Source organism: Hippocampus comes, unplaced genomic scaffold, assembly GCF_001891065.2.
Source record: "Hippocampus comes isolate QL1 unplaced genomic scaffold, H_comes_QL1_v1.1 scaffold298, whole genome shotgun sequence".
Classification (NCBI taxonomy): Eukaryota; Metazoa; Chordata; class Actinopteri; order Syngnathiformes; family Syngnathidae; genus Hippocampus; species Hippocampus comes.
The window spans coordinates 730959-754065 of NW_017805417.1; the positions used below are offsets into that span (position 1 = coordinate 730959).

Sequence of the window (23107 nt, forward strand, 5' to 3'; positions counted from 1 at the left end):
GTGTGTGTGTGTGTGTGTGTGTGTGTGTGTGTGTGTGTGTGTGTGAAATGATTCCTCTCGAATAGCTGACATTGATTTGGGGTTGATTGATTAGGGACACTCTTGCTCCTTTTCACCCACCCAAAAATTGGTGCTCGTTCGGCGCCAGGGCCAGTGCTATGCTTAGTTCACAGGTGTCGAAGTCCGGTGTCCTGCATGTTTTCCATCCCTCCCTGCTGCAACACACCTGATCCAAATGAACAGCTCATCAGCAAAATGATTCCTCTAGAATAGCTGAAATCGATTTGGGGTTGATTAGGGACACTCTTGCTCCTTTTCACCCACCCAAAAATTGGTGCTCGTTCGGCGCCAGGGCCAGTGCTGTGCTTAGTTGGTGCTTTTCAGAAGATCTTACGAAGAATATGTTTGTTTGGTTGTCCACCGGCAAATGGAACAAGTAGGAGCGACGTCATTGCGTCATCGTAAAGCGTCGTTACGTCACTCTTTACGTCGACCTTACCTTAGAGCGCCTGCACTATTAATAATAATGCCGTTAGCATTCGCTAGGCAACGTAGCATAGCATCGATTATACTTGTATGTAGTATAGACTAGCCAGGGACATGCAATCAAGCTGTTTGCGATTATTTCTCCACCTACACGTACCGATAAATAAATAAACAAACAAACAAACAAGCAAGCTCAAGGCGAGTAAATAGCCGGTTCATCAGCTTGCACAATACGGTCACAAATCAGCCCTTTGTGTGATGTGAGGGTCTTAAGCTCATTTTTGTAACAGACACTTATTTTTAAAATGTTAATTGCCGTGTCTCCCTTTCTTTTCTTGACTATGTGCTGGCCCTGCGGCAACGTGATCGCGAGCGTGACTGGCACGGAGCACAAAAATCTCATCATGTGACCAGCAGTGATTTATTGTTTCACATAAAGTCACACAAAATTGCATGGATGTGTGTTGTTAATATGTCTAAAAAGAAAGAAAGGTTATCTCCCATTCCACACCGATACAAATATACAACAAGCAAATTTCACCTTTTTAATGAAAAAGCAACACTTAATGATGATGTTTGAGTCACCAACACTTGAAAGATTTCAGTAGACAAGTGGGAGGAGCCCTTCGGATAAAAGTACGTCAGGTGTGACATCACACTGAGGGGGGAAAAGAAAATAAAGAAAAAAATTTTTTTTAGCTTCACTCTTTTTAACAGACCTTGTCATCATGTTTGCAACGCATTGGCGCCGAGGCCCTTCCAAGTGGCAGGTGGAAAAAAAAAATCATCCAGAAAGTCAGTAGAGCACATAAACAATCCTCTTTATCCCACGGCCTTTCTTGCTCGGGACCCACGGCAATGCAAAATGTGAGAAAAACAAAAACAAAATAATAAAAGGGCTTCCAAACGTCAACTGCCGATTGATTCATTCCTCGCATGAAATGTGATACTTTCGTTCAAATAGTGTACAAGCAGCCCCTTGGTGATCCTATGCCCCTTTTCCATTGCACAGTACCTACTCATCTCAGCATGGCTCCACTTGCTACGGGCGCTTTCTCTCCAATGGTGACAAAGATTTTGCCAAAAACTAAAAGATATCAGGCACCGATACTTAAGCTTCCCCCAAAATTATTTGACATTGAGTTACGTCGGTGGCACTTTGACCCAATCGGCGAATCATCATCTGTATCAGAAAGAAAGATCCTTGCTCACAACGTTTTGTCATTGTATTCAATAAAATTTTATAAATCAACGTAACAGAGCCATTGGTGAGTACCTAAAAAGTAAATATTCATAGTGGTATCAGTTTGAAAAAAAAAATGTAGGTTTGGTTCAATACTATCGAGGCTTTAGTTTGTTCACAAGAAATGCACGTTAGGTAAATTAAAGACTCTCAATCATCTTTGACATTCATGAAAATGTGTGTTTAGGTTCATGAAAGACCCTGAATGGTACTTGATGCTTACAAAAACATGTACGTCAACTTCTAGACTGACTTTGTCTTGATGTTTACAAAAATGTGCATTTGGTTCGTGAGTAAAGACTCGAAACTGTCTCCGATGTTCAAAAAGATGTACGTTTGTTTATTGAGGACTCTAATTGATTTTTGTTGTTTACAAAAAGACTCCAAAGTGTCTGTGACGTTTACAAGAACTGGTTGGAGGATACGCCCGGCTCCAAAACAAAACACGCGTATGCTAACGTTAGCTTACCGCGATGCCGCTTCCTAGCAGCGGACGCCGCATGCTCCACAGTCTCCGCCTTGCTGCGGCAGTCCGTTTTCTTGCGGCCCTCAGTCACGCCAACCACTGAAGAAGTTCTAGAATGAAGTGGAAAACCAACTGCCCCGAACCGCAGCGAGTAGAGCCAAGAGAGTACTTGTGCAGTGGGAAAGAGGCATTAATAAGATGTCGTCACAGTCACTTGTGTTCTGATGGAGGTGAGCAATCAACTCAAATGGCCTCAATAATGCCCATGTTCTTGCAGGCTAAAGCTAAAGCTAACCTCGAAAAAAAATAGCCCGGTGGTTTAGCGATAGCAATAGACTCCAAACTTCTGGTGGCGCGGGGGAAAGCCGAAACTGCGCACTCCCGGTTCCGGCGGCCCGCAGTTAACGCGGGCCTTGGTGATGGGATAGCGAACGCTACCGTCCGCCAGCCAGCCGGCGTCGCAGCGGTCCAATCCCGTGAGCCTCCACGCGGCGTACAGTTGGCCCACTTTGGCGATGTGACTGGAGTTCTCCGCACACGCCTGCAGCGCTTCGGTGAAGTTGAGCTTGGTTGGGCTCGCGAGGAAGTAGACGCTCCCTGCGGAAAGGAGAGCGCCAGACGTCACTTGGCAAAAAGGCACTGGCACTTAAGGCCTTTTTTTTAATGCGGGATGTTTTTCTCAAATTTGGAGGGCTGGTGCCGGCCATTGTTGACCATTTGGACTAATTCTTGAAGTCGTACAGAAAATTGAGCTCAGTAGTTCCATACGCATGGAACCGACCAAAAGAAAACTTTAACCCTCTGCTTTTATTAGCAGGAAAAAAACTACATTTCTACCTTTTTCCATTCTTTAGTAAGCACCAGTTGCTATTTTTTTTTTTGCATTTGTGACACCTCAAATATCTAAACAATGCTTTCCTACTAAATAACATAACACAAACAAAGGTAGGTTACTTTGATTGCAAAATGACAGTTTATTGCAAGAAAAACACTCACTGATGCATGAACTTTTCATGACCGTTTTTTGTGTGCGTGTGTGTGTGTGTGTGTGTGCGTGTGCGCGCGTGTGTGTGTGTGTGTGTGTGTGCGTGCGTGTGTGTGCGCGTGTGTGTGTGCGTGTGCGTGTGCGTGCGCGCGTGTATCCTAAATCTGATCAAAGCCACTGCTGCCATCTAGTGGTAATTTATCATACTGAAATCCTTCCCACGGCTCCTTTATGTGTTTATTTTTTTAAACAAAAAAAAAACACCCAAAAAAAAACGTAATTTTACATGTTGGCATTAAATGAGCTAGGTCGTTTTCAGGTATCAAAATCGGCAGCTAGGCAGTACTGACCTTTGATGGATGCAGAGAAGCAGAAGGCGTCAAAGCGGTGGAGGAGGCGATGGCGTTGACCGTAGCTGCGCAGGCCCGGCGCCAAGTCCGACCCCCCGCATCCGTCGCGGGGCGCCGTGATGGGGTACTGCACGGTGCCGTCGGCCAGCCAGCCGGCGTTGCACCAGTCCAGGCCCTCGTCCCACGCCGTGAAGAGCTGCTCAAACGTGGCCAGGGCGGCGTCCTGATCCTGGCACGCCTGCTGGGCCCCCAGGAAGTTCAAGCGGTAGCGTCCTTTGTCAGAGTAGTACGGAAACACCACACCTATCGCCAGGAAGACAAATACATCATAGCCTCAACCACAAATACAACTCTAGACAACGGTGGCTGTATAAAAAGTCGACACACCTCTGTTCAAACGAGACCAATTTCAAAACATTTTCCACCATCAGTGTGACACAAAATTTGTACAACTCAAGCGGAAAAGAAAATGAAATCATTTTGAGCAGAAATAAAAACAAACACCTGAGGTATTGGAGTTGCGCAACTCTGCACACCCTTCACAGAACTGGGGATATGGCTGTGTTTCGTCAAATGCAAAGTGCCTCTGATTGTCCCCCACATCAAGTTAAGAAGTTCTAGTAGGCTTTTCCTGCCTTTTTTTCTCATCACATCTCACAACACGAGCCTTCCCCCCTCCCCCCGAACCTCAATGAATCCACTCACCTCGCAGCTCTAGTTCCACCGTGATGCTCTCGTCCTCCAACCCGTCAATGACCTCGCACCGGTACCGCCCCGTGTCGTTGAGACGCAGCTCATTGATGACCAGCGACAAGTCGCCCGGTGCCGAGCGTCGCAGGCGGACCCGACCCCGGAATCCGCCGTAGCTGCGGTGACGGTTGCCCATGGCGACCATCACCTGCGTTTCTATGGCGTAGGCCGGCGCGGTCGGGGGGTAGGCGGGCTCGCCGACGGCATTGGCGGGCAACCACGACCACTTGACCCGCGTGCGGCGCGGCGCGCTGAGTTCGGGCTCGTAGTGGAAGTGGCAGGGAAGGGTGACGCTACTGCCCCTGGTGGCTGACACCGACGCCTGCGGCGACTCCACGAACAGACGGACCCCGTTGAAATAGACTGCGGGAAGACACAACTTGGTCACTTGAAGGCAGGGTTGTCCCCCCGCTCCCCAAACACACACACAAACACAAACACACACACACACATAAATTAACCAGGGTAAGTTTTAAGCCAAAATAATTTCATTCCGCTGTTACATTATGCACAGTTTGAACTTTGACACTTTGCTAATAAATACTGGGGTGTTATATAAAAAATTATAAAAAAAATTGTTGTGAAGTAAATATTTAGGGAATAATTAAAATAAAGATTTAAAAGGTGCATAACTAGATATTTTAAAATCAACATTAAAAAATGATACATATTAAATACGGTATGAAAATATTTGACATGAAAATCGAGAAAGAAAACATTTTAAAGTCAAAGATATTGGAAACTAGAAATTACAATGGGACATAGAACATTCAAAATATCAATTAAAAAATATGAACCTGAAACATCAACATATTAAAATGTGTATTTTGTACTGGAAATGTTTGGGTAAGGAACACACACACACACACACACACACACACACACACACACACGCACGCACACACACACACACCGACTCACTTTCTCCGTTGCCGTTGCCGTTGCTGACGTCATGATAGTAGAAGCCGTTGTTGTAGTTGAATCGGACGGCGGCGGCGGCGGCGGCGGGCAGCAGCACCAGCCCACACGCGGCCAACAGAGGGCGCAAGAGACCACCGAGCATTACGCTGAAAGCAAAAAAAAAAAGAAAAAAAAAGAAAAAGTCCCTTGATTACCAATAGGGTGTTTGAATCACATCCAAGCATAAACGTCTCTCAAAATGTGAAAACATTATAAGATCAAATTTAATCTGGGCGCCAAATCTTGTCGTTTAAGGACCCCTCCTGCTCATCACCAACACTGAAGTTTCCAACGAAGAATTTTTTCCAACCTCGTCAAATTGCTCTTCTTCACCAATTGCACTTTGAGAACAATCAAACAAATCTAAATGACGAGACAGTCGATCAAACTCACCGTCTGAGAGGAGAGAAGACTCGCTGATGTGCATGGACTGAATGGATGCGTTCCTGCGTGTGTGGATGTGTTGACTTCATAGTCTCCTCCTCTCCGTCGCCGTAGTAGAAAGACGTCACCACGACGGGCTCCAAAATGTGACCCTCAGGCGACGCAGTAATACGTGGCAATTAGAAGAAAAAGTATTTTTAATAAGCAAAAAATGTTGCATATACTAATAATATTTTTTTTTATGTATAGACGAAAAATTACGCTATTAGTTTGCTCTATTTTTTTCTAAAAAATAAAGTAAAATGTACAATGTACGCTTAACTTATATCTACAGTAATTCAATTATGCCATTTATGAAATAAAAAAGCCAATCACAGGGCACACACAGAAGAAACAACCATCCGCGCTTGTTGACGTATAATCAATCCCTAAAAATGAAAAATGTCTACGAGTGCGAAGATGCACGTCATTATGTTGTCTGATAACGTGTGCGGTGACCATTTTTGCTCAAGTACAAGCTGCCTAAAAGATTTATAGCTCCCCAATATCGATGCTAGTTCTGTTAGTCCGTCTTTGGTGTTAGCATTAAGCTAGCAAAGCGTTTGCTGCAATTTAGCGCATGTATCTCAATTTTTTTTGCTCACGAGTCAAAGTAAAAAAACAAACAAACAAAAAAAACCCAGCTGCCAATCTCCAAAAATTCTCAAGTCAAGTCAGCAGTGATTCGAGGTTCCAGTCTGTTGCTTTGGTGTCATCTTGGTGCGGAGGGGAGGGGCACCATTTAGTCAGGCCTTAGCTTTATCTAATAGAGGAAAGTGCTTTGACGCTATCTCGTGGCCTCTATAGGCAATTACGCAGTTTTGGTGGGCGTCAAGTCACATCCCCCCCCCCCCCAAAAAAAAAAAAAAGTCAATGTCCTGCAATACGTCCCGTTGAAAGAAGGTCATTTGCAATGAGAACAGAAGCAGAGCATGTGTCCAGCAGATCGGCGTCCATGTGGGGTCCATGTTTTGCCAAGACCTCGAGTAGCGCGTCCGTCAAGTCGCGTTACAGTGGTGGAAAAAAAGTGCGCAGGCGGCCAGGGCCGGCCGGCGCTGGGGAGGATTCCGCAGACAATGTGCTGCTGAGCAAACACGTTCACGGCTGAGTGAAGCGCAGATGTTGGCCGCCCTCCTGACACCAAGCCCCAACCTCAACCAACCCCTCGCCGGCGACAAAACTCAACAACATCTCAGAAATCTTCATATGTCCTGCTTCCCTTGCACATTCTTCACTCGCATGCTGAAAGACGTCCTACTTTTTCAAATAATCCCGTCAACATCATACACTGCATGGGGACAAGTATTTAGACTACCAGGGGCAAGTTTCATTTTTCAATCGTTGTATTCCGTTTGCACTAATTTTGACTTTGTTATGCTTTTGCACAGGTTGCTACAAAGTCTCTTTCGGGTCCAATTTGACCTGCGTTTCGTAAAATGGATTCGAAAGTTAATAGTGTGTTAAAGCGCTCAAAATTGACTCTTAAAAATAGAGTACGCATCGTACATGTTTGTATTTTTATGGCCCAGTGGGGACGGTGTTGTGGAGACTGAAATGGTCCCGACAGAATCCCACAGAAGCATTCCAACAGAGACACGCTGAGCATCTTCTAAAAAGTCTTCCCTGAAGGAAATTAAAATGCACGTTTTCAATTCTGTAGGGTAGAATGACCGTGTGTTTGAATACGTGGTACATTATACGTATAGATTTAATACTGTATCACGATTCTTCACATTGATACTCCAACACCCATCCAAAATAACACAGACGATTTTGAACGGAGCTCTCCAGGGAAGCATTTTAGGCCCATTTATTTTCTAAGATTAAGAATTAAGATATCCTTTATTTGTCCCACACTGAGGAAATTTACAGCCTACAGCAGCAAAATTGGGGGTAGAAAGAAGAAAAACAAAGTGTTTGCATTCTCAAAAATAAATGTTTCAGTTTCATTGTACACAGTTCAATTAAGTGCAATTCTATAGTCCGGTCATGTCATCAGTCTTCCCCGAAGTGTGGAAGCTATAAAGGCGGAGGAACAATTTTACTTCCTGTCGGAGGTAGAATGTGTTCTAATGTATTGGTCCATACAGATTATAATATAGCAAAGTACGGACTTACCGTGCAAAGTGCTATCCATTCAAACAAAAAAAATTCAGTTACAATTTTGGGTGGTGTTTTTCAGCAAAGTTATTTTGATCTTCAGTTTTCATTTTCGATAATGATTGAATCCAGTTCATCTTTGTAGCAATGAAAATTAAACATTAGCAAGCCTCTTTCAGTGACCTCTCAAATGTACAAAAATCCTCTCAGATTGACCAACATGTCGAAGAAAGACTTCCACCAAATTGGAAGCAGTTATCGCTGCAAAGTGGACGAACCACAGCATTTTCTTTGTTTCGCTTCCTGTCGATGGAATGTACTATAATCAGTATTGTTGTCCACTTTATAGTATAATCACATACTGGATTGTAAACAGTACCGTTAAAACAGCCACCCACCGCTGAGTGTAGTTCCTCAGGGAATTGTTTTAGGTCCGCTCATTTTTTATTTTATTTTTTTTTTACAAAAAGTTTGAACCTCGATTGCCTTGGGAGTAACAATGAGTAAAAATTCACAAGTATTTTTAGTGTCATCGCAAATGGACAAAAACTGAATGGACCTAAAATAGGTCCCAGAGGAATTCTGCTTAAATTGCGTCTGCTACTTGGGATGCAAGGTGGTGTGTCGCTGTGCAAAAAAAAAAACAGAAACAGCATAATCCACGCAATGCTAAACCAAACTACAAGTCCAGTAAACGGACACGCATTGAGGTCACACTCCTCTTATGGGACGTAACGAAGATACGGATAAGATGATGGACTCCACCCAAGTGAGTCTTGTCAGGTTAAATGAAATGCCGGTGTTTGATCTTTTCCTCAACAGTTGAGCACGGGAGCATTGGAAGCGTGCTGAGCTGAAGCCAATGTGCATTTCTAAGCCGTTACCTCGAGCGGTGTTCCCAGGGTCGCACATGAAAGCTTCCCGCCCGAGGCAACAAATACCAGCAACCCCCCCCTCCCCATTGTCACAGAGCGTTGGAGGGCTATCATTTGGCCGCGGGCCTGCAAAAATTCAAGGCCAGCCACTGCGCGTTTGTTTGTGTTTGTGTGGAGCCCAGGCGCCTATTGTGTTACTATGGCTGGACACACTGTCATTACACAACTTCTGAAGGTAAGTGTGTGTGTGTGTGTGTGTGTGTGTGTGTGTGTGTGTGTGTGTGTGTGTGTGTGTGTGTGTGTGTGTGTATGAAATGAAAGAGGAAGAGTGTCGTCTTGACTTCACGGTATGACAGTCAAACGAGCTGTAATACCGAATCATGATCATTTCCCCATTGTTGTTCGTTCTTCTGCATCCGCTTGAAGAAGATCCAAATATAGAAAGACGCACATTGGTGGGAGGGACCATTTCAAATTCTCTTCATAACATGAGCATGACGTGAGCCAAAATAGTCTATTTCTCTCGGGGAATGCCACCGTGTAAAACAGCAGCTGACTATTCCAGGATGATCTCCTCATCAAAAAAAAAAAAACCTTCCTGCGGCAGGAAGTCGGGGGCTGGAGGGGGGCGGGAGGAATCAGGGATGTACATCGCAGTCAACTGATTAACTCACTCACTGCCGTGGACGCTTATAGTCGTCAAATGGAACCCAACCGTTTACTGCCACGGATAAATATTCGTCGAGCATGTTTTTAGTCATGGAAGAGGGTCTCGCTAATCTTGTCGATGAAATTCAACATCGTAAACCGACGATCGTCACTGTAGCCGTCGCTTTGGATTCAAGATCGGCGCATCTTTCGAGAATCACAAAGATGACGAGCTCGTCATGTCGATCATGACGGAGAGCAACGCCAACGGGTTGGAAAGCCGACAAGTTCCAGCACCTGGCATTCGAACTGAGTATGTATATGTACGGTATCATCATTATATGTTGCAATCGTAAGAAAAGACGACCGTTCACGAAGTCACTGTTGAACCTCACACAGAGGAGGGGAGGAGCCAAGAGAGATTCGCTGTGCAAAATCCAGCATACGTGGACGCCCGTCGCCATTTTGCTGACATATAGAATAATGTACCAGCGGGTACTAGTTAGCCTTCAAGAACAACTGTGCGGAGCTTGCATGTTCCCCCCATGCTTGTGCGGGTTTCCTCCGGGTACTCCGGTTTCCTCACACATTTCAAAAATACGCATGGTAAGTTAAAAGAAGGCTCAAAATTGTCCCTCGGTGGGACTTTGAGTGAAAATGGTTGTTGAGGTGCGTCTTGCGATTGGCTGGCAACCAGTTGAGGGTGCACCTCGCCTACTGCCCCAAGGCGGCTGGGACAGGCTCCAGCATGTCCGCGACCCTCGTGAGGATAAGCGGATCAGATCATGCTTTTTTTTTTTCCCTCAACAAATAGTTGTTTGGGTTTTTTGTTTTTTTTTTAATAGTGATAGTGCACTATTTTTTGCTCATGCCATCAGAATCAGCCCGTGTCTACAAACACAACCATGTTGGACTGCTTACTAAAGATCTGAAAAACCAAGAAGAACTTTCTCCTGGAACTCGTTTCGGCAACTCGACAAAATACCGTGTCTTCAAAAATCAGCCAAAATGCTCCAGGAAAGTATTGCAGGATGGGGGAACTCTTGCTTTGAAAACAGCCAGCAGTGAAAGACTTCATATTCCAGCGTCGATTTTGTATTTTTTTTATCGAAACCGCCACACAGACACTTCACATGCTGTCAACTCTAATTTGAATATTTGCTCCCACGGATTTCTTTGAAGTAAGAGCTATTTAGGGAGGAAGCAGACGAGAGACACTCCTTTACGTCGCTCATTTCTTCAAACGAGTCACACGCGCCGAAGCATTGAGAATAATAAAACGATAACGGGAGCGCGGCGAAGCGGGCGGTTAGCATGTCTGCCTCGCAGTCGACATGTTCTGGCTTCCAATCTCCGGTCATGATTGTGGAACGCTTGCTGTCGACATGTGGCCCGTCAGGGGCTGGGATATAGGCGGCGGCTCACTCCTGGTGAGGATAAGCCGCTTAGAAATGGATGGACGGATGGGGGGGGGAAGGCGGGCCAACCTTCAATCAATCAAGCCGTTTGATTGAGTTTTACTCTCAAGGGTCCTTAACAGTGAATCTGCCCCGAGGGCCCCTGGGTAATGGGTCAATAAAGGTTGTCCAGAGGTCGAGAAGCTGATTTAAAGGGAGAAAAAAAAAAAAAAAAAAACTATCCATACTCACCCCCTCCCCACCTAGTTTATCATCAAAGAAAGCATTCAGACTCTAAAGAATCATCTTGATGGTGTCCATCTGCTTATCATCCTTCATGATCTCCACAAGTATTTAAGTCTTGATCGGCTCCACCTTGACATTTCAACTTTTGTTCCCATGTTCAGGTTTGACGGACGTCTTCGTTCGTGCTCGTTATTTTGTGTTGGCATTGAGCAGAAATCCCACCAGTCCAAATGCATCCATCCATCAATTTTCTGGGTTTTTTTTTTCCCACAAAACTAATATGATGGCTTTGTCCCCGCCTCATCTGCAAATTTTTTGACATGATCAACAAAACCAAAAATCCGCCTCTTGCCTCACTCCAGAGACACCGTGTGCGCTATTATGTCAGCTTTTGAGTTTGAAAGTCAGGATTTTTATTTTATTTATTTATTTTTTTAACCTAAAACCAGACAAAATAGTTAGCCGAGCTACATTTCTGTGAGCCGGCTTTGTTACAAATTCAGGAGCTGGTGAGCCACAAAAAGGTCACTGCAGAATGAATTCCCCTTGTTAAAACTGCTGAGTCAGATCATCGTTGCGTTCACTGCAACACGCACGCACGCACGCACACATTGCTCTGAGACCCCTCAGAAAACGTTTGGGAAGATTTGTTAAGGATTAAAAGCTTGTTTTTGTCTAGTCAGGAAGTCAGCCTGACGGCAAACTTGATGGTTGGCGCAGGAGACATGTTTTACCAGATACTTCCCCCGCCGCCCCCCCTGCGGTGGCATACGATTGAACTCAAAGGTATAATACAGACTTGGAACGATGCGGTCTTTGGTTAACTCAAGCAAGATGGCGTCTTCCTTTTTCTTCTTTTTTCCTTTTTCCACTCGACAGTGACAATCAGCTCATTATATATAAATTATTTTTTTTTTTTTAAAAAGGGGGGGGAGATGTGGTGGTGAACATTTACATATGGGAGCTTTCAACACTTACTTGAATGACCTTCCCAGCAGTCTAATGAGGCTGAGAAGAGTCGAACCTTGGGCAGGGCGGCGTGATGGTGGGAAGACAAGATTAGGCGTGCACGCCGCTCCCTGGGGGGGTTGTGGGGGGGGGTTAAATGCGAAACAGCCAAAACGGCCCTCGGAGCTTCCTGCCTTTTGATCTTGCACCTTTTTAAATGGAAAACAGCTGCAATCAGTTTCAACATTTGAATTCAAAAAAAAAAAAAAAAAAAAAAAAAAAAAGAGCCTTTGGAAACAACTGGATGGAGTACATTTGAACATTTATTGTTGTCTGTTCTAAAGATACAAAGGCCAAACATGGAATGAATCTCAAACGCGGGAATTCAACTGATGCAGTCCAGTACAACAGGAAAGCACACCAAAAAAAAACACCATAAAAATACATCAACATCATATTTTAATCAACCATACAAAAACCGTAACAGGGAAACGCGATATTTACACAAATGTGTGGTCAAATTGAAGCATCATTAGTCTGCCATGTTGTTCAGTGTTTGGCGACCTTCCCCCTCATGCATTTTTCACACCTCCCCATTAATACGCATCGTTATCGGAACCAGCACGACACAATAGCATTGCACGAGCCCATAATTCATAATTTATGGGGGGGGGCAGGGGGGGTGTCAGAAAAGATGGCATGTGTCACATGTACAGAGGAGGGAAAAAAAAAAAAGCTTTGATTTGCTCACAGGGAGTCTCTTGAATTTCTTTGTTCATCCCTGCATTGTTCTTGTCCACATTTTTTTCCCCCCGACATGCAAACACAAATATTAAAAGTGCCATAAACGTGAATGTGGTTCGCCCCAACAAGTAATTGTTAAGTCATGAAATGTCAGTAGCATTTGATAGTGGTTTGCTAGCATACGCTGCCAGCGTTTTAATCTTCCCCGTCAACATGGAGTAGTTGGGTGGTGCTTTCAAGAAAAAAAATTATTATAACAACAAAATGAGTGAAAAAGAGGGGGCACGGCAACCTGATTAATTTCAATGACCAAAGTGACCATTTGACTCACGCATAGACTGCAAAGCAATTCTTTTGTATGTTCCGCTCCGTTTGGCCAGCGACTTGGGTGCCTTTGTGATTTACTCTGTCTGCCGCTTGATAAACCGCAGCAATACTCTGCCACCTCGAGAGAAAAATGAGACAGTCGTGATGTGCTTGAACAAACGAGTCGCCCGGGAAACCTTCAAGACCACCAGTGGAGAGTTTAGAGGCATCCCCAGCTGGCAAGGGTCTCGGGAGGTTTTGCAGGCAGCACAACATTGATCCTGCAGCGGGACCCCCAGCACGGGGGGCTGAAGTGGTTAAAATTCAGAGGGACCAGACACCCGCCGTGAGGTCTCCAGGCTTGACCTCTCTCGAACCAATGACGGTATTTGCTGCCCTCTAGAGTCAAGGACTGGGCAGTGCAGGCACGACAAGGGTTGGGGAAAGGGAAGGAGGAGGAAGGAGGGAGGGTCAGAGGGTCCCGGATCACCGGATCACCGCTACTCATCACAGCCCAGGAGCTCCATCCGAAGGGTGATGCGCTCGTGCCACTCCCACGGCAAGATGCGCACGAAGCGGGCGAAGAGCGGCGGCTCAAACAGGTTCTTTTTGTGGACGTTGTTGTCGCTGTTGCCGGGGAAGATCTGAACAAGTCGGGAGGTGAGACAAAAATTGAAGAAAAAAAAAAAATTGGCAATCTGGACCAGTGGCATAATGGTAAAGGAACAAACAAACTCTGAGTACAACACCAAGCAAATGAAATAATAACTTAGCTGTCGAATGGAAATGTGGACAAACAGGTTAATAATACACTGCCCTCTAGTGGCAGAGTTGTAACTTGTCAACTTTGTACAATAACTGTGTTGATGCCATTTCGAGACCAGTGACACAGAATTCCCCCCCCCCCAAAAAGTGGAAAAAATTAAGATGAAGCCCTCCGAAGTGAACTTAAGCAGACCACTTGGTGTTTTTGGACCAACCTTGTCGTTCTCGGTGCTCTCGTCCTTCACGATGCTCCAGGACTGTCCGTCATCACTGTGAGCCAGTTTGAAGGCCGAGACAAACTGGACGGCGCCGAAATCTTTGGCTCCCTGTGTGATGATTCCGGTGAGCTTTTTGGGAGATTGCAGGTCCACCTGAGCACATGAAAGTTTTCCCCTTTCAAAATGGACAGCGAGAGGTGGCAAAATGACTTGCAAGACGTTCCTCAGTCAAAGTACACATACCGCTAAAAGTTAAAAATAATGCAACACGTGTGCTAGGGACAAGTACAGACTGAAATGTACTCGAAAGATCACATTTTTATTGTACTTGCCACCACTGAGAAGAGCACAGTTCATTTTGGAGCCTCCCCTCCTACCTGCAACCACTCCGATTTGCTGTTGGTGGCGGCGGTCCAGGCGTTGGTCTTGCCCTGTTTGTCCAGCCGGGCGTAGTGAGGGTACCAGGTGAACGCCTCGATGCCCCACGTGCGGAAAGTGCTGGAAGCCGTGATCTGCTGGTCCGACACCAGCCGGGACTTCATGCCCATGGGCTCCGAGCAACCTAAAGCGTTTGAGTACACTGAAATTGAGGCCCACGCGGAGAGTGGAATGACAAGAAAGAGAGACAAAAACAGGATGATGGACAGGAGAAGCGACGCAGAGCACGAATGATGTTAAGCAGCAGCAAACAGGACGATGACGCAGAGAATGAATGAAAAGAACCGACGTGAAGTCTCCCCTTTGAGCCTCCGCTTAGTTCTCGGTGCCTCTAATGTTGTCTGATCTGCAGACCTGAGGCGAGGCCATTTCAAGATTTGAAAACAAATAACAGAATCTTAAAAGGAAGTCTGAAATGTAAAGAGTAGGAGTTGTGTGCTCCCTCTTACGAGTACCAGTCAAAAGGTGAGCAGCAGCATTTTGGACCAACTGGAGCCGCGTAATGGAGGACTGTCTGGCTGACTCCAAAGGCAAGTGCATGGCAGTAATCCAGCCACGCGCTAGAGCTAACAGTGTCTCTCAAAGTGTGGCAGGGGAGGCTCACTCTTGCGGCAAGCGAAGGAAAAAAAAAAAAAAAAAAAAAACGAAATTAAGATGACAAAAAGTTTAGTTGCCCAACTGGGGTGAGCCCTTTTGCCCCCCTCCCCCTGCATAAATGAAGCCGTCAAGCATGTGTCCTTCAACAAGCGCCAGAAATACAGAGCAGACACGACAAACAAGGACGTGCTTGGTTGAACTCGAAAGGTCAAGTTGGGACGTGAGCAATGTCGAAATGACGAAAACACACATAAAGGGAGGCGGTGGGGAACAAAAAAACACTTCAAAGAAGCGAGCGGGACGCTGCATCTTCTGAAAGAAGTCTGCAAACCATCAACCCCGTGCATTTGTTATGAACAAGTGCTTTTGATTAATGGTGTGAAGCGGACAGTCGAGGAACTCGGGGGGGGAAAATTGCCAAGTGATGTCATCTTCTGGCCGACTCCGTAAGCACGGAACCAAGGAAAAATAAAAGATGTCACTTGGAGGTTGGAAAGGCGAGCAAGCCGCTGCGGGTGCGTTTACCGTTGAGCTCGCAGCCCACCAGCTCCAGGCGCAGGGTGCAGGCCTTTCGACACACCACCGGGATGATGCGCACGTACTGAGCAACCACCGGCGGGTCAAACACGTTGGTCTTTGTGCCGTCGTTGTCGAGGTTCGCCGAAAAGATCTACGGGAAAGGAGATTGGACAAAATGGGCCCAAGGGACAGGTTGCGAATCAAGACGTGAGACGTGCCCGAACTTCGCCGCGACCTCTTGAACCGGTGTGACGAGGCAATATTACATTTCTTGTCATTCTTTGTGTTTTGATCAAATCATGTTTGACTTTTTAATCAAGACACCAAGTGACTCATTACGTTTTTTTTTTTTTTTTGAAGGCATAAACATCTCCTTCACAAATAGTCCCCATGCTAGCAACAAAGCGCCACATGGCTCTGGCGCTGCCTTGCGTCGTCTTACTTGGTCCTTGCTCTGGTCCTCGGTCCTGTACACGGTGTACGTTTTGCCGTCCAGGCTGGAGGCCACTTTGAAGGCCTTGACGAACTCCGCCGTGCCGACGCGGCTGGCGCCCTGCGTCACGATGCCGGTGAGGCGCATCTTCCTCTGCAGATTCACCTGAAAAACGCACGGACGGTTTTGGTCGGCAATTGGCCAAAGAATTAACAGCGCAAATCGCCGCTGCACTCCAATTTGTAAATCGCTGCATTTGGATTTTGCTTCTAGGTTGATGCCCACCTTATTTATACGCTTAAAATTCGTTACTTGATGTCATTTCTTGAGATTGTGAATTGACGGTTTTGATAACTGGAAGGTCTCATCATTCAACTTTAACAAATAAAATCATGAAACGCTTTGCCGTGTTGATTTCCTGTTCTGAAATTAGATCTCGCCACGAATCTACGAATGCGTTGAGACGCTTGACTATTTCTAAAACCTCATTCAGAGGAGGCAGCGGTCTGACCTGCAGCCACGGATTCCTGTCGTGGGGGGCGGGGCTCCAGGCGTTGACCAGGCCTTTCATATTGAGGCGCGCCAGCTCGGGGCCCCAGCGCTGCAGGCCCAGGAAGGTGTAGCGGACGGACGAGGCGGAGATCTGGGACTCGGCCACGCCGCCGCCCTCCATGCCCAGCAGAGAAATGCAGCCTGTGGCACAGGTTGAAGTGAGACGTTTCATTTTAGCCTTGGGGACCAATGGCAATCTGAATCATAAAGTATTCAGTTTTTTTTTTTTTTAAATGAATATTTTCAACATTCTTGTCTGCCATACGAGTTGAGCCCATTGTGAGAGTGTCAATCAAATCCAAGCACTTTTGACCAGGACTACTGTATTGCTGAGCAGACTGCATGGAAGAAGCCAAGTTGGCCTTTAGGCTTGACGTGTCCCTCGGAATCGCACGCGCACACTTACGCAGCTGACAGTGTTTGCCCACGTAAGGGGAAGGGCAGTGGCATTTGAAATCCCCCTCCAGGTCCCGGCAGCTGCCTCCGTTCTGACATGGCTGTCGGGCGCAGTCGTTTACATCTGCGGAACCGTGACAAAAATCGGATCGGTATCAGAACGGAAAGCATTGGACGCCGTCGGCTGATGAGACGCGTTAGAAGGAGGAGGTTAGTAGATGCCATGCTGACTAGACTGCAGGTGTCGTAGAGAGAAAAAAAAGTAGGGGTGCCTTTTCGATTTAAAAACAGGACAGATGAGTCAAAACACTACCGTTTACGACGCGGTGGAAAAAGTGTCAAATGGCTCTCGGGGGATTGTGTGGTTTTGTGATTCATATCCAGCACACGCCCTGTGGAGAAAAACAACCCTCGAGTGCAGGCGCAGCACCGCGTTTTCATTGGAAAGGAGTCAAACGGGACAATCGTGGCAGGAGAGCGCACGCCTGCAACCCCTCCTTGGAGACCGCTGGATGGCGCCAACGCATAAACAAACGCGGATCCATCCGAATGGCTCCCCAGTGAGCGGCCACAGAGTGACGAAAGGGGCTTTAAGAAAAAATATGTATGTCAAAAACCTCGTGCTTGGGCTAGCCACACATTCTCCATCATGCGTAACTCTGCATTTCTTGCGCCCAGACAAACGTGTCGATATCTTGACGACCACGTGACGCCTGGTCGAAAAGTCAGACGCATTCAGCGGGCAAGCAGTCATTTTGGACGCGCGACCGTTTACATTAAGATGTATAGACACAACATATTTAAACAATACCTATACAGTAATTGGAATACGCTTAACGACCGGGACACATTTCAAAAAACTGGTCAGGAAGTGATGCTGGTCATTTTACGACATTTTTGGCTGTCAACACAATCATTTCCGGAGTGGAAACGGAAACAGGGCATATTGTGGGAAGCTAATTCGAATTTTGAATTGAATCAATTTTGGCTGCAAACAGCGGGGGCGGGGGGCGCATGGTCACGAACTGACGTGAAGTCAAGTTTCCTTTGCAATAATTAGTTTTGAGCGCCCCCATCAGTCTAAAATCGGGATTGCGATTAATTTGTGGAATCTGAATTCAAACGAAAAATCCACCCGCTTTCATCCACCTCAGGGGAGCTGACATTTTGCCCTGTACCGCCACCGGCTGTTGACGGAAACTGATGTCGCAGTGCCCACAAGCTCCGCTTGCAAAAATCTCAGTTTGCCCGTTTTCTGGGTTTGATCACGTACAATCCATTACATAAAAAAGGCAATATTCAGCTAAGCGTGAAACAAATGCGTGATTTAAAGTTTGCAACTGTGGCCCTATTTATTGATTGCTACACTATCCCCCACCCCCTCCCCGGAAAATGCACAGTTCAAGCTGTAACAACTGTATAGAAGCACCCACGCTTGGTTCTTCCTCCCACAAACAACAGAAAAATTATACATCTCCAATCAAAATGGCCACTGTTGCTATGGTACAGCAACCAAGAGGGGGTGGTGGGAGCTCGAGGCAACGTGGAGACGGGGCCGGGGGGGGAGATCAAACCAAACCACGGTCATTGAATTGAAGCTTCTTAAAAAGGTTTCCAGATGTGATATGAAACGTGTTTGGAGTGCTCATCACGGCTATAAAAACAGCCATGGGCTAAAGTGTACTTTTTAAGAACCACGTGGGATATAAAATATAACGGCTGGAAGAATGATCTTTGTCAGAAGAGTCAAACGGCGTGTTTGATTTTTAAAAAGCTGGCATGCTGAATACAACTGAAAAGCGCAGGCATGATTGCATCTCAAGGCGGCGGTCAATAAATTGGAACCTTTTGAAACTCCTTCGTTGTGAGTGCCATGAAGGCTCTTTTACATTTGCCATCCATGCCGCCATGAACGCGAGTGTGACGTTGTCGAGGGGCAGACTTCATTTGCCGTTCCGCCTCCGCGCGGAATTTCTTTCGCCTGGCAACAGAAGAGCCACTGATGTCCTTCGCTAGGAGTCCAAGGCGCCCAGATATTAATAGCACCTTTTTTTTTTGGTATCCGTTCTATCCCAAAATATGGCAGATTTTCTCTCTTTTCAGGCGCACCCCCCCCCAACTCGAAGGGATAACGAAAGGACATTAAACCACATCAGCATTGCGCCTTTGTGTTAATCAAACAAGCTGCTGCGAGTCGTCATTGTGTAAATAGACTCTTCCCCACCACTACACGTGGCCTTGTGAGGCATACAAAGCAGGAGGTGGCTGCCACTGGCCCACGCGCCAACTAATTAGGTGGCACTTAAACCGTCACAACACGATGTGGAGCTGAAAGGAAGACGGCACCCCCCCCCCTTCCACTAGCAAGATAACGCTAGCAAAGTGCCAGACAACACCACTGTGGCGTCACGCCGAGCTACTATCTCTGTTTACATAGATGTTAGACTACCGTTGTAATGCCTGTTTGCTGGGCTATGTAAGAAAAAAAAAGTGCACTTTTTTAGCACATGAACAATTTCTAGGGTTAGCGTATTTTTTGTAAAATTTAATTGGGGTGAGGGAAAAAAAAAAAAAAAAAAAGCTTTTCTTTGATTTTTTTTTTCTCGAGTTACGTGTGCTAAATGCCGGTAACCAACTTGACGACAAAACAGCAGTTTGGCAGATAGCAAACAGTTCTACAAAGTTTTCCCAAATGGCACTACCAGGTGAGGTTTACAGTAAAACTAAGCATCAAATAAATCGAGTGCATATTTAACGAAACACAATGGCGCAGATGAACGATCAAAATCACGCATCCGTGTCGCCGCGTTAGAACCCTTACAGCCGCGCAGACGTGAACACAAACGGTGCGGCAACACAGCAGGCAAAGACTACAACGGAACTCACTGGCAATTCATTTGAGCAATATTACTGCAGCTTTCTGATCTGTGGTGACCGTCCGTCTTCTTTGGAAACAAATTTGCTATACTGCCCTCTTGGTGGCACTCGCCAGAAAGAGCCACGCGAGGAATGCATTTGCGACATTTCCGTTCATGGCTAAGATTTGCCATCTACTTCTGGGATTATGCGATGCCGTGTCACTGTGTCCAAGTGCCGCTGGAACAAAACGATGACAAATTTGCGCTCAAAAAAAAAAAAAAAAAAAAAAAAAAAAAAAAAAAGAAAAAAAAAAAAGGAAAAAAAGAGAGCTCCGACATGGCGATTTTTTCAGATCGCCGCGTGAAGGAGGCTTCTCTTCTACTGTCAGCAAGGAGAGACGCAGCATGCGCAAGCAGAGAGTCGCTCGAGAGGCGAAAAACTCACGAGCTCAGGCAACACACACATCTGACACGCTTCGTATCAGGTTCATTGCTACGGTTACCTGTTCTTGAGCTCAAATCTGCCCGGTCGACACCTAAAAAGGATCAAAGGGCAAACATGATCAAACGCAACCGGTCCCCCATTTGGCTCCACGCGTTCCTTCACCGTAACTCGGCAGGCTGTTGAGCAAGCAAACAGCCGCTATCGGCCGAGTGGGTCGGCGAGACATTCAAAGCTGCCACCTGCGTCCACGCCACTCATGAAATGATTTCCATCGGAACGGGGAACGCCGGTCGTCTTCCTATTTCATCGGTTTGATGGCCCGCACCGAAACGATGCTACAAAAATCATCGAGCGGGCCACGCCAACTCACCGTTTTGACAGTGGACGCCCTCAAATCCCGGCTGACACTTGCAGACGTATTCGCTGAAGACGTCGCCGCGGCGGGAGTGGCCCGTCGCCGCGCATATGCCGTCGTTCTTGCACGGGTTGGGCTTACAAGGACCTGGTGGAAGAGAAGCCAAAGCGGAGGGAGCTCAACCAAAAGGAACCTCACGCTCCAAATATGTTCAAACACCGCTTCATAGGACATCGTGACTTCGGGCTCACCCGTCTCGATCTCGTTGCACGTTTCTCCAGTGAAGCCGTCGGGGCAGATGCAAATGAACGGAGCTCCTCCGCTTGTCACGCAGGTTCCACCGTTCGAGCAAACATTCACCTCACACAGATCACCTGCGTAGATAAGGCAAAGGGGGTCAGTTCAAGGTCGCGCTTCAGTATAAAACGGCCTTTTTTTTTTTTTTGCGGGTAGTCTAAGGCAGTGTTTTTCAACCCGTGTGGTGTGCCGCGAGACATTGTCAGGTGTGCCGTGGTAAAATATCCAATTTGTATGCCTGTGCGGACTTTCGCCCAGAAAGTAATCATGTAGTACCCTCACATACCGCTAGGGAGCAGCAACAGCTAGCCAATTGCCTTGTGTTTCGACGAGAGACAAGCGAATTTGTGACGCATGAATGCAAGGACGACGGTGAAACAATAAATATGAAAGATGAGAAAATACTTTTTTTCTTTGTGTTCATTTGATTCCAATTCAAGCTGTTGTAATGTCATTCTTCAATGCTAAAAACGGTTATAGTATCAATATAACACATTGATTATTCAAATAAACGTTTTTTTTTCTTCACATTTTCAGCTAGTGGTGTGCCGCGAGATTTTTCCAATGAAAGAAGTGCGCCTTGACTCAAAAAAGTTTGAAAAACACTGGTCTAAGGCACACCTGTGCGCCATTCATGCTGTCCAACCAGTATCTCGATACGCCACACCGGTGAAATGGAGATGATCACATGACATTGCTTGTCCAATCAGTGCTGCGGGAACTTTAATTCGCTCAGTAGTCAACGTGTGACTGTCGTAAAATAAAATTAAAAAAACGTGATACTTATGTCTTGAAATTTTATTTACTTTGTTCTGTTTTTAATGAATGCGTTTTTTTTTATGTCTCGAATTTGTACAAAGTCATATTTTTGTTTTTCACTCATGATGGGTTCGGTGAATGTGCATCTGGACTGGTTGGGTTCGGCACCTCTAACAAGGTTAAGAACCGCTGCCTTAAATGTTTCCCTTCATTACTTCATGATGGTTTGACAGAGCAGAGAGAGAGCAAACTGATGCAATTTGAACACGATGGCTTGAACAGCTGAGTAAACATAATACAAAAGGACTGGAAGCTTCCACAGCGCCCGAACGTGACGACCTGGCAGCGCGAGCGGTGGAAAATTGGCAACGATGGGGAAAATCTAGCAGCTTTCAACATGAATAGACGGGACAAAAGCTACAGACAGATGTGGAAATTCAGGACAGCGGACCATCCAATGTTGAACAAAACTGGTGGTTGATTTTAAGTCTGAAATAAATCAGCATCATGAAAATGGACGGGTCAGGTTTTAAGAAGACTTTCAATGATCGGTGATTTTTTTGTTTTAAATAACATGTTTATTTCCTGAATACACTGCAGTGTTTAGTGAGTATCCACAAAAGTATTCAAGCATTTTGGTCCACATTTAAACAATCTGTGCCATGTCAAAAGGAAGGAAGGGGGGGGGGGGGTTGGAATATGAAATGGGCAGAACTTTATTTTTAGTTATGCCGTAGCTGCTTTCAGAACATGCAAGAAATGAATATCGTATTCCAGAGAATACTTGAGTCGGAACCCTTTCAGAATTAATTGCAGTACCTGTGGATTTATGAGCCCGGTTGCTGACATCATCTAATCATCATATTAATGGGGGACAAGGGACTTAACGGTTTCATACAGCTTTGTTGAACAAAGTTTACACGACTTTAAAAAGCAGAGGAGTTAATGGAGTTGCACTCGAACAGCAACACCGATTCTCAAACATGAACAAAAGAAAGAAATGCATCTTTTAAAACCATGGATGTGTACGATACTGGCGGCAAGGTGAGAGACTGGTTAGCATGTCCGCATCACAATGCGGAGGGTTTGTTTCCGGGTTCCGGTCTTCCTGTGTGGCGTTTGCATGCTAAAGCTGCATTGTGCCATTGACTTTAACATCTGCGTGCTAAAATAAATCTTTACATATAAATCGTATTGTTCAAGTTGTTACCTTAGCTAGCTAGCACTGGTGGCATTTTTATTTTAAAAAAAAAGTTTTCACATCATGTCTTTCCAGAAAACTTCAGTTGAACTCCAAACGATTACACAGCATTCCACTTCAGAAGTCCGACTCCATATGGAGGAAGTCCATAAATAGAGTATGGGAGCAACATGCTGTACATGAAAACAGGAAAAGCAAAGGCCAAGTTAACAATTACAATTGAGATAATTGTTATTGAGGTTGGTGGGCAAGTGTAAAATTGATGCTTTTAAGCTTCGGTGTCGCCAAAACATGCTAAAAATGTGCCACAGTCTTGTCCCCCCCCCACCACCACCACCAAACACCAA

The 23107-nt window shown here is 45.9% G+C and overlaps 2 protein-coding genes across 5 annotated transcripts in view; both read right to left on the reverse strand.

The window, feature by feature from the left end:
- Positions 1-2068: 2068 nt before the first annotated feature.
- On the reverse strand, positions 2069-5805 carry hapln3 (hyaluronan and proteoglycan link protein 3). The gene is made up of 5 exons (XM_019874025.1): positions 5634-5805; positions 5202-5347; positions 4236-4643; positions 3531-3833; positions 2069-2792 (listed from the first exon to the last, which is right to left on the reverse strand). Exons 1-5 carry the CDS (start codon positions 5711-5713, stop codon positions 2515-2517), a joined length of 1215 nt encoding a protein of 404 aa, XP_019729584.1. The 5' UTR covers positions 5714-5805; the 3' UTR covers positions 2069-2514.
- Positions 5806-12182: 6377 nt separating this feature from the next.
- mfge8b (milk fat globule EGF and factor V/VIII domain containing b) overlaps positions 12183-23107 on the reverse strand; it is a 17118-nt gene continuing 6193 nt past the window's right edge. The window contains exons 2-11 of one of the 4 annotated variants that reach the window (XM_019874014.1): positions 20755-20877; positions 20519-20650; positions 20207-20239; positions 16856-16969; positions 16409-16590; positions 15907-16062; positions 15471-15615; positions 14288-14490; positions 13908-14063; positions 12183-13571 (exon numbers count right to left, since the gene is read on the reverse strand). In XM_019874014.1, the coding sequence (XP_019729573.1) occupies positions 13428-13571; positions 13908-14063; positions 14288-14490; positions 15471-15615; positions 15907-16062; positions 16409-16590; positions 16856-16969; positions 20207-20239; positions 20519-20650; positions 20755-20877 (1388 nt within the window). In that variant the 3' untranslated portion in view covers positions 12183-13427. The remainder of the gene's footprint in view (positions 13572-13907; positions 14064-14287; positions 14491-15470; positions 15616-15906; positions 16063-16408; positions 16591-16855; positions 16970-20206; positions 20240-20518; positions 20651-20754; positions 20878-23107) is intronic. The other 3 variants (XM_019874015.1, XM_019874017.1, XM_019874016.1) reach the window with 3 other exon arrangements.